The sequence below is a fragment of the Gigantopelta aegis genome, chromosome 10 (genome assembly GCF_016097555.1).
Source record: "Gigantopelta aegis isolate Gae_Host chromosome 10, Gae_host_genome, whole genome shotgun sequence".
NCBI lineage: Eukaryota > Metazoa > Mollusca > Gastropoda > Neomphalida > Peltospiridae > Gigantopelta > Gigantopelta aegis.
In genome coordinates this window covers 85,994,030-86,009,506 of record NC_054708.1, presented here as the reverse complement: position 1 = coordinate 86,009,506, position 15,477 = coordinate 85,994,030, and the positions used below count along the sequence as shown (strand labels likewise).

Genomic DNA, 15,477 nt, shown 5'->3' with positions numbered 1-15,477 from the left:
GACATTCTCTATTGATCTGTTGTAATAGCCGACACGATCTATGCATTGGTTGATTCACTTGCGTATCTACTTACATTATCTGTGTGTTTTGTTAATGTCACTTAGTGTATTTGTTCTTGCCATTCATGTATTTGCCGATGTCAAATGTGAATTTTTCCTATTTATTTCTTCACAGATGTAATTATTTTTTTCTTTTCTTTGGTTATGTGTTTTGGACCCAACCAAGTATTTTCTGTTATGAGTAAAGTCATTAATGGCGCATATAGTTTAATTTCCCTGGTGCATATTGCTTCTTTCTTCTTTTTTTTGCCGATACGATCTGGTTATCTGCTGATGTGAATTTCGGACACGAATGTTGGTGTTTTAATTGAATGTGTTCAAGAGAACTGTGTGTTTGCCGATTTGAGTTATCAGAGGCGGATCTAGCCTCTCCCCCCCCCCCCCCCCCCCCCCCCCCAAATTTTGCGATACTTATAATTTTATTATATATTAAAAAAAAAAAAATTACGATCCCCCTCCAAGCCTCCCCAAAAGTTCACTTGGCATTCCACCTCATGCCACTGGGGCCCCCTAACTGGATTTTCTGGATCCGCCACTGGTTATATTGTAACTCAATTTTATGAACCAGAACCTCCTGGTATATATCGTGTTTTTGGTGGAACATATCCTGATTTTAAATCGTCGTTTGATGACTTCGGACTGTAAAAAAAATAAAAAAAAAAAAAATATAATATTACTAAACTGTTATTCTAAAACAAAAGTATATATTAAGACTACTTATTGATAACTTTTTTCTTTTTTCTAAAAATAAATGAGCCACGTCCACAACGTCCTTAGTTTTTGAAGAAATGATTAGCTTGGATATTTCAAACTCCATACACGTTAAATTGTTTACTGCTGTCAAGCAATAAACAACAAATGGATCAGAAATGCTGTGTTTGTTTGTTTGTTTCGTTGCTGTTTTTTCATGCTTTTGTGCAGATATATTACATCACTGAAAGTTACACGTTTATTTACCGTTACAGAAGACCTAAGGATTTGTAATCTGAATTTGTACTCGGTGTATACGGTATATACTCACCTTGTTTTTGGTGTTGTTGTGTTGTTGTTGTTGTGGGGTTTGTTTTGTTTGTTTGTTTGTTTGTTTGTTGTTGTGTGTTTTTTTTTTGGGGGGGGGGATTTGTGGGTGTGTTGTTGTTGTTGTTTGTTTGTTTTTTGTTTGGGTTTTTTTTTTTTGGGGGGGGGTTGTTTTGGGTTTTTTCTTTTGTTTTGTTTTACAGGCCGTAATCTAGAATTGAAAAAGGACAAGTGACGTCTCCCTTACCAGGAGAAAGGGGGTAAGTTTGATTTAATGTGTGTGTTTGTGTGTGTGTGTGTGTGTGTGTGTGTGTCTGTGTCATATCATATCATATCTTGATCATATATCTTACATTTTCAGTGCAATCAAAGTGTGTGATTAATCGATGTCACAGAACTAGATTTATTGACATTTAAGCAAACGTACTTGGGTGACAATCCATAATTGACGTATGCATTCGGTCATCAAATAAAAACATTTCAATAACGATTTTACACTAAAAGCTGCCCAGCGTTCAGAAAACAAACAAAAAACGTTAAGCACTATTATTATTATTATATTAGTATTATTCTCTATTTCATCTATTAATCACTGATCGGTGAATATCCCTACAGTTTTGGCCTTCACGTCGGAGGTTCTCATTACCAAAACTGTTGGGATATTCAACGATACACCGGGTAAGTGTGGGTATAACTATCACCCCACTTTAGGTTGAGTGAATTATTACTATATCAGTTCTATGGAAAATATTATCAATAACCAGAAAGTAATAATAAAAAGTGAAACGAAAATAACATGGACCAGACGTCGTGACCCTCACATTTTGTTCTGAGTGTTGAAACGGTCTATTTGACAGTTGTCCGTGTCACACGTGCAAATGCAATTTGGTGCAGTTTTATCCTTGTGCGTTAGGGCTGTACTGGTATCGGAATGTATTAAAACTCAGGGACATAGTTACATTTTTTTGAGGATGGGAACAGTGTCGAGGAATTAAGAAGTAAAATACCATCTCCGAGACAATTTTTTTAATGTTTAAAACACCGTTCATGATATGTAGAACTAGAAATCATATTTAATTATTACTTTTCAAAAAAAGATTTGGGAATTTACTGGAGTGGGGTAGCTGATACCCCTACCACGCTAACTACAGCTCCGCACTTTGCATGTTTTTAACAGATGTGTCATGCTATAAATATTGTGAAAATAAAATTTGAAGTTTGTCATATGCAAACGATGTCATCATCCAAACCAATTTTTGTTGATGGCTTGTTCTATTGGTTGAAATATTACGAGAACATTATTTGTTATATGCAAATGACAGTGTCACCAATCGAAGCCATTGTTCTCTTATTTTGTAAAGGCTAATCGTGACGGACGGTCGAGTGTGTGAAAAGAAGTCTGGGAGAAAAAAAAAAAACTTTCAAGACCGAAAGGAATTGTTTTATTTGTTTCGTTCGTTTTGTTAAATTGACTGCATTTTATGTACGGGAGGACTTTCCTTTGACACTGTCAAAAACCCTAACCCTAACTTTATTTATTTTAAGTATTTATAATGTTCTTTATATGGGACAGTGCCAAAGGAAAGTCCTACCTGCTACTGATTCCCGCGAACACGGCTAAGAACACGTGGTGTTGTATAATACAGGTGTATGACAGGTGGGCATGTGTACCAAAATTGGGAACATTTGTCTACATTCCCCCAATATGGATACCTAAAAACTTTAGTCAAGTGTTGAAGGATTTAAAAGACAATGCGTTGTAATCGAACATGGCAAGTTTGAATCAGACGGAAAATGTTAGTAACAGACGCGCTGTCGTGCACTTCTTCGAATGAACACGTGCTCATCAAATATAGGATTTGAATGTAAGTTATGGCAATAAACGTTCATGGTATTATTCATCATTTTTGTTTGTTTTAAATATGTAGTTAAATGAAAAGTCTAGGTGTATTGTAATACACCTCCACTTTTTGAGAAAAGTGTAGGTGTATCGGTGAATACACCTACACTTTTAACAAAACAAAAAACACGACGAGGCAAGACTTCCGAACGTTCCAGCATTTAGTTCATTCAGGCTTAGGGTAAGGGTTAGTGATATTATTATCATGCATGCTGGAACGTTCGGAAGTCTTTTCCTAAGAGCAATTATAACCGTCCAAACGTCGTCTAGCTCTCGAACGGCAGAGCACTCAATGTATCATTGTACAAAGAATATTGCGACCTCTGAAGCGAGGGCAAAACAAGAGACAACGCTTCGACGCAAGTTGTTTGCAATTTGCAAATCCGGTGCAGATTTATGTTGACCAATGTTAACTGATTACTAGCTAGATTATTTGCTAACAAAAACTGATTCATCAGAAGGCCATATGAAATGATAGATCTACTGTGATACAAATTATAACTATTGCTCATCTTCAGTTTCACAATATCCCGAGAAAGAGGTATATTCACTAAATGATAGGCGTTCAGTCTATACTAACAATTTTGATTTTGATTTTAATAGTATGGGTTCGGACTATATCCTGGGTACAAATTAGGCAAAATATCCACCCGGTAACCCCCCCCCCCCCCCCCCCCCCTTTCATTCATTTCATATATAAGCCCCATGAAAAAAAAAAAAATCCCTCTTTACATTGATGATGGAGGGGAGACCGGACGAATATTTTCACATTCCTCGGTGTTGCTTGGATCACGTTAAACGTCAGCCCAGTTTCCTAAGACCGTGTTTATACCAGCAGCCTGACAACTGATGCCAACTATCCTCCCTCCTCTTTTATATAAGCATATTGATAAGATGAATACTGAAACCGCAGTATTTCCATTTCGGTATGCGACTACTTGACTGGGACATAACCCATGTTTGTCAAATGAGAAATCTCAATATCACTCGAACCAGGGATACACGAATCTTGTAGGATAATCATTCTCCATGTGGGGTCACCCATAATCGCACCCAATCCGGATAGCTTTACAATGGCATAGGACATGTAGATCATGGACAGCAATAAAAATATCCACAGTAGAAAAGCAAGAAAACAGTCACCATTGTATATACCGTTGACCGGTATATAATATACGACATCCCGATTAAAGAGAAAATCCTGGCCCTGCCTTTCTTCAAGAAGCTTTTGATGATGTGACACTATGATTTCATCGAGAAAAATAAATGAAAGCCTGGTATACATGGAACTACTACCCTGCTGTGACATGTGACCCTTCCACCAAAGGAGATGCAGATGATCTACACGTCCAGCCTGGAACACTTTGACGAAATAGAGGCGGTGTTAAACTTTCAGAAGGGGAAGGCAATGGAAACCATTTTATTCACACATGATGCCCTACTGCAGAACACAAAACAAATTGCCTACCAAGCTTAAATATAGCTCATCATTGAAAAGTTAACAAACTGCACCCACTCTAGAAAGGGTGCAGATGGACTTTAATAAAGGCCTGCAGTACATTGGTTAAGTGGATGTCGTCCCATTACGTCTATTTCTCGAGTGGTTCAAGTGTCAATTGGTCTAAAAGATAAGGCCATAGCATTACCTATATAATAATGCGCAATTCGGACGTTTGTGTGTTTAGAAAAGGGGTTTGTTTAAAATTACATGGTCATGTGTCTATTCGTTTTTATTGATTTAGTAATAATGCATGTATTAAATGAGGTAAAATATTCAATTACATTAACTAATATAAACAGATCTCTCCAATTTGTTTTGTATGTGTTTGAAATGTCTCGGGACATCTTAGTAATATTACGCGAGGTATATTCGGGAACTCATAACATTGAATTCGGATACATAACAACATTGAATTCGGATAAAATTAACCTTACTAACTAGTCTTTAAGTATTTCTCACTAAAAGTTCATTACAATTTTATGCTTTTTAATAGTTTTATCAAATGTTTTTATTGTTAATATAATACAATATTAATGAAATGTGGACAGGTCCAAATGGAGGTAACAGGCAGGATCACGTTCCACAAAGCGATCTTAGTACATGGTTGTTATAGACTAAAGGTGATCTTGGTGGTAAGATCGCTTCGGGGTATGGGGCCCAGGTGATTAGCGATTCACTCATTTATTTCTACAATTTATTATAGTGTTCGACCAAATGGCATTTTGACCAAATGGAGGTGACTCGTTAAGTGTGGTTGCTAGTCTGAGGGGATGTCAGACGTTCTTCCAAAACGACCTGATAGAAGTGTTCTGAACTGTACTTCTTACTGTGAGAATTAAGGGTTCAATAAAAACTCCAAGCCAGTGCAGTGGCGTATGAAATCAGAAAAGCATCAGCAATAATATACAGCTATATATGGCAATTTTAATCGAGTTAATCTATGCTGTGGCTTAGAGACAGATACAGGATTTTGTTTGCGGGGGGGGGGGGGGGGGGGGGGGGGGGGGGGGGGGGGGGTAGGGTAACAAAATTATAAAGCGGACGATGGACTTGATATATCATTTATGTCACTTTTGTAACTAAATAATTAGTTTATATTTACAGGCTTTCTTTGACAATATTAGTAACCTAACAAAAGTACATTGTTTGTATATATTTACATTTGTATGCGATTTGGGGGAATATTGGTACCCATTTTGAACAAAAGTGGCCATCTTGAATTTTCCTTTGCAATACGGTCTAATAACACTACAAACGACAAACGCAACATTTCGAAAGGTATGCAAAAAATATTTATTTCTCTATATACAAAGAACACAGTACATTTTTAAAGGGTAAGTATGGTCATTTATATATGAGTGATATAAAGAGTTTCCGCCAGAAAATTTAATCTATTTTTAAAATAACTTTTAGATAAGTAAGACAATTGCTGTTTCAAAGTACATAAAATATCGAATTTCAAAACAAACCTATAACCTATAAGTTACCTAAGTTAGGGACACTTATGGTTTGTTTTGTTTACCCTCAAATTATTTTCTGGCAAAAAGCCTTCAGGGTTACACATGACTAGGATGCTTGTACTGTGGTAGGAGGGTACTGCTTGAAAATATGAAAATACTTCGTAATACAATAAATAAATAAAAATAAAGAACAAACAAAAATAAATAAAACAATTAATTAATAAATTAAAAATTGATTTTTTTAATTATTATTTATAAAAGTCATTTGAGGAAAATAAACCCGAGTACTTCGAATTGACCAATGTAAGCTATATCCAACTCGGCTGTTTTTCAGTCATAAGAATTAAACGACTATTTAATCGTATAGCCCAGTTCTCACTTGAACGATTTTACGTACAACTGCGGTGCGACTAAAAGATTGTACAGCCGTTACCTAGGGCCCCCCCCCCCCCCCCCCCCCCCCCCCCCCCGCAGTCTCACTTGTGCAACTGCCATGCGACTGCCTTTCTGCACCGGGCTCGCATGAGAGTTGCACAGGTTGCACGACAGTTGCACGGAAGTCTAATGGATGTCGCACGGGAGTCGCAGGGGGTCCGCTGGGAGTCGCACATCTCGGCTCCCTTAAGACTCACTTACGACTCCCGTGCGACCTATCATACTGCCGTGCGACTGCTTTGCAACCTCTATGCGACCAATGCGAACTGTGCGAACCTAGAGACAGCCGTACGATAATTTTAAACATTTAAAAAATGTCGCACCGGCATGCGACATGTCCGAAATATACACACGACACCCCTACAACGTGTGCGAATCATCAACATACTGCCGTGCGACTCCCGCACGCCCTGTACGATTTGGTGGTCGCACGGAATTCGCGTAGAAAATCGTTCAAGTGAGAACGGGGTTTAGAGAAGAAAACGGTTGGATACATTCGTAGTGTTCAACGTTTGTAAAATTGCTTTCATTATTTTTTTTCACGCTATTTATGTCAAATGTATGAACCAACCCTAATACACTCAACATTCAATGCATGAAAATATGCGTTTATTTATACATAAAATGCCATTTCTGCGATACAGACTCAACGTCTCTAAGATAATTACCACATTTACACTAGCATTTTTAGCCCGGATCAATTGGCCTGGACCTGATACGAGTTACATTTGGCCCGAGCTACAATGTAAAAAGGGTTGACGCATTCACACGTTTTCACTTTTGGTACCAAAACGTGCCTCCGCCTGTTACCGACTCCGGTCGGGCTGTTGGTGTTCTCTTGCACCTGCCAGTGCAGGCGGTCCCTTCTCCCACCCACCCCAACCCTTTCCTATCCTGGACGGAGGAGCCGGCCAAGACCGGCACGTGTGTCCATGGCACGTTGAACCACATGACCTAACCTGACCTGACCAAAACGTGTGCTGCCAAACAAAACATGTTACCGATAGATGTAGCTAAGTGCATTTCCTGTTTACTTCCTACTTTAGATTCTACAAAACTGTTAAGTTTATTTTTTATTTATTTACCACGACAGCGATTATTATCTTGGCACTTACTGCTACATTCCATGTGAATGACATATCTGGAAAATATGACGTACATAAATTCACTAGATTAAGCCAATAAGGTGAAAATATGACGTAATGAAACAAAGTGTGTAGTGAGTTTAAGAATGCTTTCTATTGAACTTTAAAGGACTTTTATCACATTTATACTCCTTTGGTGGTCGAATGCCATCTGAGATTCTTCCGATCAGTTGAATTTCAAACAGAATAGCCGTGTGGTTACTATTTGGCTCGAGCCTGGAACCACGGAGTGTTCACACCAACATTTGGCCTCATCAAACTAAATATCTATCATTTCATATGGCTTTTCGATGAAATAACTCTATTGGCAGATTATCTATCAAATAACCACATACTACTGTGCAACATAAATTGGCACTAAATCAAAGAAAACATCAAATCATTTACCTCGATGCGTTGGTATTTTGCTTTTCTCTCGCTTCATAGCTCGAGCTCATAATATCTTGTGTACAATGATATACTGTGTACATGGTGACACGTGAACCATGGACAGCAAAGAAGATGGTGTATTGATGTCTGGTGTGTGATTTTGTTTTTCAAATCGGATTAGGTCCAAAATATTACAGGGACTAATAACTTTGTGACTTGGCAGACTTTCACCAAAAGACCGTCCATTTTTTCTCCGTTTGGATTACGGCCTCTGTTTATGCAGTGGAGAAATTGTATTACTTCACAACCATCTTCATTTTAAAAATGTACATTAAAGGAGTGGTAGATGCATGTTGATATTTTATCGAACTGAGCCCAACTTTTGCTTCAGTTTGTCAGAACTAATAGTATTCTGATTTCGTAATCGACAATGGATTTGCAGTTTTATTATTTATGCTGAGTGGTCGGTTTGTTTTGGTATTTCTTGTTTTAGTTCTATGATATATTATGGGCAAGTATTTAAGTTTCAATCAAACTTCAAATTAATGCAGTCACAAACGTTCATCCTTTTGCTATGAGAGCAAAACACTGCATGTCAAGCAAATAACTGAATATTTTAGTTACAGTGTCAGACATATTGTAAATTAAAAATATATGGATGACTGGTTAGGTCATGTTTTATAAATTATGGACAAATATTAAAATTATGATGGTTTGTGTTGCAAATATTAAATACAGACACTTGTTTTATTTTGTGTCATATCTCATGTCATTAATAATATATGTTCCTTTGTCAGATTCGGGCAATATTTTTTCAAAGTTAAAAACTTTTTTATGGCCGCTTTTGTCACATTTAAATATTACATCAACTGTGCATCGTGTAACGTACAGTGTAATACCAACTCAAATGGCTTGCCAATAATAGAACCAAAACAATATACATACATCAAAAGGACACAATTTACTCAATCTGATTAAAATTAGCTCTACTGGGTCTAGCCAGTAGATCTAACAGCATTGCGTTGACTCGCATGTCCAGGTGACATTTCATCTAAACATAACAATTTAAATATCGACCAATTACACTTCGCCTTTTATAGCGTTATTCGGGAGCATACAAATTCTAAAAATATCGGGCGAGATTATTTATGCAATAAGCGAACTTGTTGGTCTATTTCAACATTGAAAAAACAGGGGGGAAAGTACAGTAACAAACTTTGGATTGTATACTAGTATAAACAGATTTTATTGCTACACCATCACGGTTTATTTTTTCGTCTTGAAACAAATTTTATATAAAATGTTATATTGTAATTAGTTTCTGGCATACTTCGTAATTCACCCGAATTATTTCGTATACCCTCGGCATAATCCCGAATGTTTTCAAATTCCTTTCAAATCACTGGCATGATTTTGCACGTAAGGTTTTGACTGGTCGAATGAAAGGTCAACTGGACATCAGCTCCAACGGGCTGCTGTTATATCCACATGTAATAGTGCAGCTAATTTTAATTAGATTGCAAATTACTTGTATTACATCAAATAAAACACAGTTTAACTTCTTTAAGTGTGTATTGCAAAATTATAATTCATGGAATTAAGGTACATATATATATCGAAATTGCCGGTGTATCATGAGTTATCTCCATTGCCAAAATAACGTAACAAAAAATACTAATTAATATTAACTTATGAATGAATAGCATTAAATAATTAATGCATTGCAATTATTATTAAAAACAACAAATACACGTACAGACATTAAATATGTCTTTAAAAACAACATTAAATATAATAAACAAGGCGCATAACGTTTGTTCATAATTTTCTCTGTCGGTGTCGGAAGGTGTGAATTCCGGTGTAATGAACAGAATAACACTGATGTACGTTTGTTTCCGACAATTTGTGGTCGGATTGTGTAAATGTCGTATTAACGACGGCCGTTGTAACGAGGTCTGACTATACATATATATGAAGAGTTTAGGCGCAAAACGCGATATATCCATTTTTCATTTTCAGTAAAAATTGTTTTTTTAACTGGCGTATATCGCGTTTTTCAGCAAATCAGCGGGCCTACGATTAGCCCTTACTGACATACAATAATGGCTTTAACTAAAACTAGAAAGAAAATGGTTTATATCGCATTTTGCGCCTAAACTCTTCATTTATATATACATATATAAATAGAGGTTATTACCAGAGTGTTTTTCGGTATCGTCAATATCATATATTAGGAATAAAAAATGTATTATGCGAGCCTCGAATGACGTCATTTTGGATGTCCTTACATCAAAATAAAGTTATGCCTAACGTTTTTTGTTTTCTGAACGCTGGACAGCTTTCAGTGTCAAATTGCCATTGAAATGTTTTTATTTGATGACTACCCCTGCGTGTGCTGTAACCTCACCGTGGTGCAGGGGTGTAACATTCTCTTTGAGAATGGCCAATACAGCACAAAATTGAAGTTTTGAGTAAAATTCGGTGTCCGTAAAATTCTGTGATATTTGTGTTTTTGCACAGTTCTTTACACTGTTTTTGAATTTTTATATTGATGTTGATCATCACTTTATTTATTTGCATTACCATAGTTTGACACCCAATAGCCGATGTATTTTTCGTGCTGGGGTGTCGTTAAACATTCATTCATTCATTCATTCATTTATTTGATGACTATGAATGCATACGTCAATCGTGGAGTGTCACCCAAGAACGTTCGCTTAAATGTCAATAAACCTAGTGCCGAGACCTCGACTAATTTACATCTAATTTGCAAAGTTATCAAATTCTTAAAGTATGTGATCTGAAAAATATCACATACCTTGATTGCACTGAAAATGTAAGATATTATATGATATATATATATATATATATATATATATATATATATATATATATATATATACACACACACACACACTCAGTCAAATTAAAAACTTCACAATCTAAAATTTGAATAAAGTCATGAGTGATGAAAGCGGATATTTTTTCAGGAATAAATATTGTAATGGCAATGTCTACAGTTCATTTATAACCCATCACAGCCCACGTGACCTGATCCATAGCAAGTGCACAGCACCATTGAGGCAAAAGTGGATTTACACGTGCCACTGGTCACGTGATTACAATAACACGTATTTTCATTGTTACTTGCTCACGCTAGTCTGACAATATTAAAACGATATTTGTTACGACCTGTTTCGATGCCACGCCTCGCAAATGTGCAGCGTCAACGAGACGTCGGCATGTTGCACGCGGGAACGTCAATAGCTGACGTTGCAAGGGCGTTGGGTTGCAGGCGACGGGCAATTTATGATCTGCGGACATGAGTACAACAAACGGGCACTACAGCTGATCGCCTCAGAAGACCGTGATATTGTGTTACGTCACCTCCGCAACCAGTAATGAACGTTTGACACGTTGGGCGTCTGCGCAAACTATCCGAAATCGGCTACGAACCGCTAACCTCCATGTACGGCGCCCATATGTTAGACCCATTTTGACCCAATTTGATCGACGTCAACGTCAACTGTGGGCACGTCACTTGCGATGGACTCGGGGGGAGTGGAATAGTCGTGTTTAGCAATGAATCAAGATTCACACTGCGATTTACCGATGGCAGGCAGAGGGTTTGGAGACGACGTGGTGAACATCATGCTCAGTGTTGTGTCAGTGAAGTTGACAGATTCGGAGGAGGAAGTGTAATGGTTTGGGATGCTGTCTGTGGAAATGGGACGTTCTCGACTTCTTGTCATCCATGGCAACCTCAACGCTGCTGCATACCGCGACCAGGTGCTGGCCCAGGAACTTGTGCCCTTCATGGCAGCTCGTGGTCCAGGCCTGATCTTTCTGCATGACAACGCCAGACCCCACACGGTCATCTTGACAACCTGAGGAACGCGAGCATCAGTGTCATGGATTGACCTGAATCTCATCGAGCATGTCTGGGATGTGCTAGGAAGACACCTGCGCACTCTCAGGAACCCTTCACAGACTTTGCAGGAACTTGGTGCCACATTAGTGGCACAATATGGCGCAGTATCTCTACTGCAGTTTTACACGCATCAGGCAGTCAATGAGGAGGTGCTGCATTACAATTGTGGGTACACATGGAGGGCATACGTGCTACTGAACCTGTGATTTCATCAGACGACCCTGCTTGTGAATTGCCATTTTGACTGCTTCTGATTTTGATGAATGCTGTGGGCACATCAAACAGATTTATGACTCAACATTTATTCCTATTCTTTCTTTGGACATCATACAATAAAAAAATACCTTATTTAATACGTTCTTCTGTCATATTTGCTAATTAGCAAAGATGAAATAGTTGTTAAGTTTTTAATTTCCCCCTCTCTCTCTCTCTCTCTCTCTCTCTCTCTCTCTCTCTCTCTCTCTTGTAACTTACATTGATTGTCTATGTGGTGACACTGGTGGCGACACTGGATGAGTGTGTGGCGACACTGGATGAGTGTGTGGCGACACTGGGTGAGTGTGTGGCGACACTGGGTGAGTGTGTGGCGACACTGGATGAGTGTTTGACGACATTAAATGTGTATCCATCAAGGTGACCTCGTGATGGGCTGAATCATGCCTGTCATGCCTGTGATAAAAATATGTCATCACAATAATTTGATATGAACATACAAATGAAGAATTTGACATCATAATAATTTTATATGATCATACATGTGATTGATTACATTTAAACACGTTGTTATGTTTCACTGTTCAATGTTTCTTTTTGTTTTTCAGTCCCCAATCAAAGGAGCATTGAATTTCACTAATTATCCTTCAAAGTGCAGGTTCTTCAAATTACATTTTCTGTTTTCAACTAAATAGGTGTGGTCGTGGTCCTTTCCATTTCATCTAAGTACTGCCATTCCCAGGATATGTTCATTCCATTTCATCTGAAGAACTGCCATTCCCAGGATATGTTCATTCCATTTCATCTGAAGTACTGCCATTCCCAGGATATGTTCATTCCATTTCATCTGAAGAACTGCCATTCCCAGGATATGTTCATTCTATTTTGTCTGAAGGACAGCTACTCCCCAGGACAATATATCCTTTCCATTTCATCTGAAGAACTGCCATTCCCAGGATATGTTCATTCTATTTTGTTTAATGACAGCCACTCCCCAGGACGATATGTTATGATTATCCCCACTTTGTCTAAAGGACTGCTGCTCCCCACGATGATATATCCTTACAACTTTGTCTGAAAGACTGTCACTTCCAGACAAATCTAAATGTACACAAGATAGAGCTTGAGGAATGAACTCAGGCACACATCAAAATAGGTTGAGAACAGTCATTCAGAAGGTTACCACTTGTTAAGAAAGTCAAGAACAGTACCTTGTGCTTCATAATAGATTTTTTGGTGGGTTTTTTTAACAAAACCATAACCTAAATGTTGATCAATTGTGTAATGATTAAATAAAATTCATACACACAAGTATTAGTACAATGAGAACTGATATGAACGAATAACAAAATTATCAGTGTATTTGTGAAGGGGTGGTAATGGGAATTGTAAACTTCAGAAAAGTGTCATAACCTATAGCTTACCAGGCCTATAATTTATGGTAACCTGTATATGGGTTACCAGGCACAATGCTTATTTCGATATCTGATAGACATTAGGGCAAGCATTAATGAATCACTGTCAATACACAAAAGGTGAGCATACCCTTTCCCAGTATTCATGAGCTCAGCTATAGCTGTCAAGTCTGTAATTCTCATCTAATTGATTTAAAAAACATGCACATGGCTCAACCAAAACAATGAAAATATATGTACAAACTAGCAATAGGGTACAGCATCATTTCAGACAGGACGGGGCCTCTATATATCTGCCATAAAAAGGCTTGAATGTTTTGGACATCACAACTGTAATGAATCAAATTTGATGTGTCCTTGTGAAACAGAAAATACAAAAATTGGGATATTTTATGGAAAGCAGTAAGGAAAATTATGGTATGGTCACTTAATAATGACAAAGTCATGGATATTTAGTGGATATTCGACATTAAGGCATGCAATGTGGTCCAGTATATTATAAGCTTTGATTTGATATCTAATACATGCCACCGACTCATTTGTATGGGTATTTCGGAGCACAAAAATTATAGTGTACTGATTATGACCTGGTGACAAATGAGTAGTGGATCTTCATTTTGTCAATGTTAATAGTTTCATGTTCAGAACATATTGGGGCTTCTAAAAACATAATGTAGTAGACTTGTGTGGAGATCTGCCCTATGTAGCCCATGGTCTATTATGTTTTCATTGTTTTAGATGAATTGATAGACAACAGCTGTGGTGACAGTACTCATGATGGGTGCAACCGGTTGGGCTGGGTATGCTCACCTTTTGCGAACACCTGATATCAGCACTGTTCTGACAGTGATTCATGAGTGCATGTCATCACAGCTATACTTATTCTGTTGAGCTCAGTCCGATGCCAGGTTTGATTTAGTAAACTACTCTGGAAGTGGCAATAATCTGTGGCAGTGCCAGAGGGATGAAATCTCCAGTATAGGATCTCTTCAGGAGTGGCTGTCCTATAGACAAGACACTAGAGAGACATTTGTGGAATCAACCACTATTTTACCAAATACCCATTTGACTCTTATTGTGCGGATATACGGCCCTGACCATGTGTTATGGTTTTGTCAATCATATTTATTGAAAGTCCACATATTTGGTAGATAATTATATGCATGTATTTATATATTTGTAAGGAATTCCCCTTGTTTAAGGAACAATTAACTAAATGCCTCTTGGTTAAGAAATGGAGGTTTCCGTTAAGTTTGTTATAGGGACTTTAACAAATTTATATAGTGTTGAATTATCAAATATTTTAATACTGGTGAGTGACTCAGACTGAATATAATTTCACACAATTAATTAAATACCACTTGTCTCGAAGAGATTTTGGCAATAATAGAAAGTCCATCCTTTATAGTGGTCAGGATAATAGTACCACAAAGGCAAATTAACATTGTAGCGGAGAGGGAATATGTCAAATGTTTTTTTAAGTATGCAATTTGTGAAAAGTTTATTGCGATTTAGCATGGTGCTAGGTATAGGCATACAGTTTTCAAAAATCAGTGCATACAAGTGGGGTGGTCACTGCCGAAAAGAGAATGTCTCAGCTGCATGTAGCTCTAGATCCACTTTTTGTTAATCTTTTGGTGCGAGGAATCTCTTTCTGAAGTAATTTTTGTGCTTTCAATTTCAAGGTCATTTTACCAAAATATATTTTGTTACAGCCATAACTTAGTCACATAGAAAGATTGTCAAGGTCTCTAGACCTATGTTTTTTATCACCAGCAATTAATTTTTCACTTTTTTAACACCTCACTGTCACTCTACAGTAAAAAATGCAATATGGTGGTCAAAATGGCTACTATTTTAGCTAAAAATAACCATAACTTTGGAACTGAATGACACCAACGACACTAGAGCACATTGATTTATTAATCATCGGCTACTGGATGTCAACCATTTAGTTACATTGGCATATAGTCTTAGAAAAGAAACCCACTACATTTTCCCATTAGTAGCAAGCCACATTACAAAGAAAGA

The 15,477-nt window shown here is 37.5% G+C and overlaps 1 protein-coding gene across 1 annotated transcript in view; it reads right to left on the bottom strand.

Moving 5' to 3' along the window:
- Nucleotides 1-476: 476 nt before the first annotated feature.
- LOC121383159 overlaps nt 477-15,477 on the bottom strand; it is a 104,304-nt gene continuing 89,303 nt past the window's right edge. The window contains exons 17-18 of the mRNA XM_041512987.1: nt 12,293-12,487; nt 477-699 (exon numbers count right to left, since the gene is read on the bottom strand). Coding sequence (XP_041368921.1) covers nt 618-699; nt 12,293-12,487 — 277 coding nt within the window. The 3' untranslated portion in view covers nt 477-617. The remainder of the gene's footprint in view (nt 700-12,292; nt 12,488-15,477) is intronic.